Genomic DNA, 4,062 nt, shown 5'->3' with positions numbered 1-4,062 from the left:
GTGTGTTCATGTGTGCGTGTGCCCACTTGGTGATGCTCATATGTGCACGTCTCTGTGCCGCGTGCGTGCGCGTGTGTGCGCGTGTGTGCGCGTGTGTGCGCGTGTGTGTGCGTGTGTGTGCGTGCCCACACGCGTTTATGAGAGGAGAAGACCATCTCCAGCTTCCTCGGCCTGCATCTCATCCGCCATGCGTCCCGCGGATTTCCGGAAGGCTGGGCCCTCTGGGCACCTGTGCCCCCAGCGTGGATGCGGCTCTCTCCCTCCTTAGGCCCTGAGACCTCTCGCCTTCCTTCAGCCTGACAACTCTTCTTAGTTTGGGGGCTGGGGGTTGGGGGTGCAAAGTCCAGTCCTCAGGGCCACTGTCGCCTGGGAAGCAGGAGGTGGACTCGGCCCAGCTCGGCCACCACCGCAACTGTACCACCCCCTGGTCGCTTTCGCAGGCTCACAAGGTGAGCGCCACCTCCACGCTCCCATCGCTCAGGCCGGTCCCCGGGGGCGTCCTGGTCACTGTCCTTTTCTCATACCCCACATCAAAGCCATCGGCAAGTCCCGTCGGCTTTATTTTCAAAACGTGCCCAGAATCCAGTCACTTCTCTCCCCTTCTGTGCCACCACCTGTCTGAGCCTTCATGATGACAACCTCCTGGCTGCTCCTCCAGCTTCTCCCCTGCGGGGTGAGCCTATGAAAGCCAAACCACTCCCGCCTTGTGACGGGCCATTAACCAGAGCCTGTGTCATCCAGCTCTACCCCCACCTGCTCTGGAGCCCCCGCCTGGCACCTGACAGCCCTCTCTCCTCTCTCCCCCCGCTCCAGCCACACCGGCCCCCTCGAGCTTGCCCAGACACCAGAGGGGCCCCTTTCCCCAGGGCCTGGGCACGGCTGTCTCCTCTGAGAGCGCGCTCTGCCCAGACCCCACACGACTCGCTGCTTCACCCCCTCGGGTGTCGGTCGAATCCGCCTTGTCCGTGACCTGCCTTGTTTTCCCAAGCACTTCTAGTTTACCAGATGACTGACTCGTTCATTTAGCACTTTACTGCCCATAAAACCTCTCAGCTCATCAGATGCAGGGCAGGAGTTCGCTCCCACCTTCCACAAGGAGGAGGGGACCTGATGTGGCTGGGCGCCCGCCAAGTGCAAAGCCGTGGCTCTCTTGGTCCCCATGCAGCCTCGGAGGAAAGAGATTCCCACTCGGCTCTCCCAGAACCCCAGGAACTCTGGAGGACCGGGGTGGCCACTCCCCGACCGGTTCCGCAGACAACATTCGGAAGCTCCCCCTCGTCCCTCCCCGGGGACAGTGTGGGCCCCTGAGCTCTGGGGACCGACAGAGAGCTAGCAGGCACCTCGGACGCCCTGGGCCCCATCTCGGCCCCTTTACACAGACTTGACCCACCGTGTGGGTTCGCGCTGTGGTGGGGGGATCCCCATGTGGGCGCAGACCCCCGAAACCCACCGGACCACCCGCCTCCGTCATGCCGCCCGTCTCGCATCTGCTTCAGGGTTTCCGGCTCCTCAGCCCGGGTCGGCGTCCCCCTGGGTCGGATCTGCCCGCCTGCCCCCCGGCTCCCCCACACCGGGGCTCCAGGTGAACCATGTGCTTGGCGGCCCTGCCCTCTTTGTTTCTTGGAAGTGCATTGGTGGCATCAGAAGAGGGCCACCCACTGCAGGGGACGCCCAGGGGGACAGGTGCCACAGGGTTGGCGTCAGCTCCCCACTGGAGTTCCGTGTCCATCCCCGACCCTCGGCCTCTGTCCCGGTGTGGAGTCCGGCTCTGTCAGGTCCTTCTTCTCCCGAAGACCCACACAGACCCCTTCCCCGCTGTCAACCCAACACCAGACTCTCGTACTTGAAGTTGGTGGCCTCCCAGGCCATGTCCACGGAGCATTCGCCACCCTCTCGCTTTGTGCCTGGCAGTGAGTATGTGGGGGCTTCGCCCGCACTGGCGCACGTCACCTGACGCCTGCCCTCACCACATAGCAGGTCCCACGCGTCCAATGACAAAAGATTCAGAGAGGTCAAGGGCACACAGCCAGTCAGGGGGCAGCCAGGACCGATGCCCACAGCTATGGGCAGAGTGAGTCCATCAACAGCTCCTCTTTCAAAGTCACCCCAACAGCCAGGGAGACAGTGGGGCCTCACCAAACCCTGACCCCGAGGCCAGGCCTCCTGGGGTCTTCAGAGCAGCCTTGCGGTCCACTCCTCCAGCCTGGCCTCCCCTGGGCTCTGTGTGCAGTGCTGCATCGAGAGAACTCAACCCAGAACTAGGAAGACGGGACCCCATGTCCAGGCACAGAGCTGGCGGGTGCAAGGGCTGGCCGGGCGGGGAGGGCAGGGGGCAGGAGCAAGGTCCCCGCTGACCCTGCTGACCCCGCCTTGCGCCTTGCCCCTCGGAGCGCAGTGCCCTCCTCGCTGAGGGAGCTGAGCAGACTGTGGGCCCCACCCTTGTGGTGACTCATGACTCTCACAGACCAGACCCCTTATGCCGGGGCCGCTGAAGTCTTGCCATAGTCAACATGGGCCCCAAAGACAGACGGACAGACAGACAGACAGCCTTTATTATCCACCCCCTCCAGACACCTGATTCTACCACTTACCGCCACCAGGGAAGAGGCCACCAGTGCGGGGGCCTGAGACTGCGGCCTCGTTCCAGGTGGCCGGTGGGCGGCTTCCGCCAGCCGCCCGTCAGGCCCCGCACTGCAGGGTCCCTTGTCCAGGCCTCGGCCAGCCGGGGCCATGTTGATCTTGGAGAACCGGTGGGCACTCAGAGGGTTCCAAGCAAGGTGTCCCTCAGCTGCCTATGGAAATTACTTTATGGTCCGTGGAGGAGTTGGGCAAGTCCCATCTTGCAAGTATTTCCAGGCTCGAAATGCCGTGGTCACGTTCCACGGCGGAGAACTTTGGGGCCCAGTGTGACAGTACGAATCTCAAGCCACGAAGTCAGGCATCCTAGAACTCAGCTCTTCTGAGGATCTGTCCCGTGGGTGGCACAAGGCAGCCCTCAGTTCCCCACCCCTACCCTGCCGCACCTGCCCCCCGACGTTGGAAATTCGGGGGGAGGGGGCTGATGAAGCAGACAGTATCCATGCCATGCCCACCTGCCCCCAACTCTCCTTCCGACTTCTTTGGAAATTCAAAAGTCAAGAATTAACTTCTGAACAGTACGATGGTTCCTCAAAAAGTTAAACTGAGAATTACCGTATGATCCAGCAATTCCACTTCTGAATATAGACCCCCCAAAAACTGAAAGCAGCAACTCCAATAAATTTGTTCACCCATGCTCGTGGCAGCGTTATTCACAAACGCCGAAAGGTGGAACAGCAAGTGTCCGTCGGTGGGCGACCGGGGAGACCACATGTGGTCCGTTCGCATGATGGAATATTATTCAGCCTTAAAAAGGAAGTGGCTTCTTACACATGCTCCAACGTGGACGAACCTCGAGGACATTACGCTGCGTGAGATGAGCCAGTGACAAACGGACAACTGCGATCCCACGGCTCAGGGGTGGCATATTCGTGTGCTGTGCCTGCAGACAGCAGGTTAGACCTGTCGTTTAGTAAGTACAGGGCCTCCGTGTGGGAAGACGACGGCGTCCTGGAAATGGGTAACGGTGACCATGGCACATCAACATGAACGTACTTAACGCCCTGACGAGCGCACTCGGTAGTGGTTAAGATAGTCAATTTTATGTCGTGTGTATTTTACTATAATAATAAAAAAAAAAAGTCACCCAAAATTTTTAACTTCTCTCTTCTCTCTTTTCTGTCTTCTGGTGTCTGAGCTGGAGACAGTGGGGCTCGACCCAGGCGATCGTGTCCCCTCCCCCACCGAGGGGGACATTGGGCAATGTTTGGAGACATTTCCAGCTGTCATAACTGGGTGTGGGAAAGGATGCTTCTGGCATCCGGTGGGCAGAGACTAGGGGTGCTGCTCAGCACCCTACAATGCGCGGGGCAGTCCCCACAGCAGAGAATGTTCCAGCCCCAAATGTCGACAGAACCAAGGCTGAGAAAGCCTGTTCTGCAGGAAGGACCAAGGGGGTCTGAAAACAAAACGCTAGGGCTTCAG

The 4,062-nt window shown here is 60.1% G+C and overlaps 1 protein-coding gene across 1 annotated transcript in view; it reads right to left on the bottom strand.

The window, feature by feature from the left end:
* DLK1 (delta like non-canonical Notch ligand 1) overlaps positions 1–2,732 on the bottom strand; it is a 28,047-nt gene extending 25,315 nt beyond the window's left edge. The window contains exon 1 of the mRNA XM_025042125.1: positions 2,592–2,732. Within this exon, the coding sequence (XP_024897893.1) occupies positions 2,592–2,732 (141 nt within the window). The remainder of the gene's footprint in view (positions 1–2,591) is intronic.
* Positions 2,733–4,062: the final 1,330 nt, after the last annotated feature.

The sequence above is a fragment of the Pteropus alecto genome, unplaced genomic scaffold (genome assembly GCF_000325575.1).
Source record: "Pteropus alecto unplaced genomic scaffold, ASM32557v1 scaffold8, whole genome shotgun sequence".
NCBI lineage: Eukaryota > Metazoa > Chordata > Mammalia > Chiroptera > Pteropodidae > Pteropus > Pteropus alecto.
Note: the sequence above shows the minus strand (reverse complement) of the source record. Positions and strands in the feature narration are given on the sequence as shown.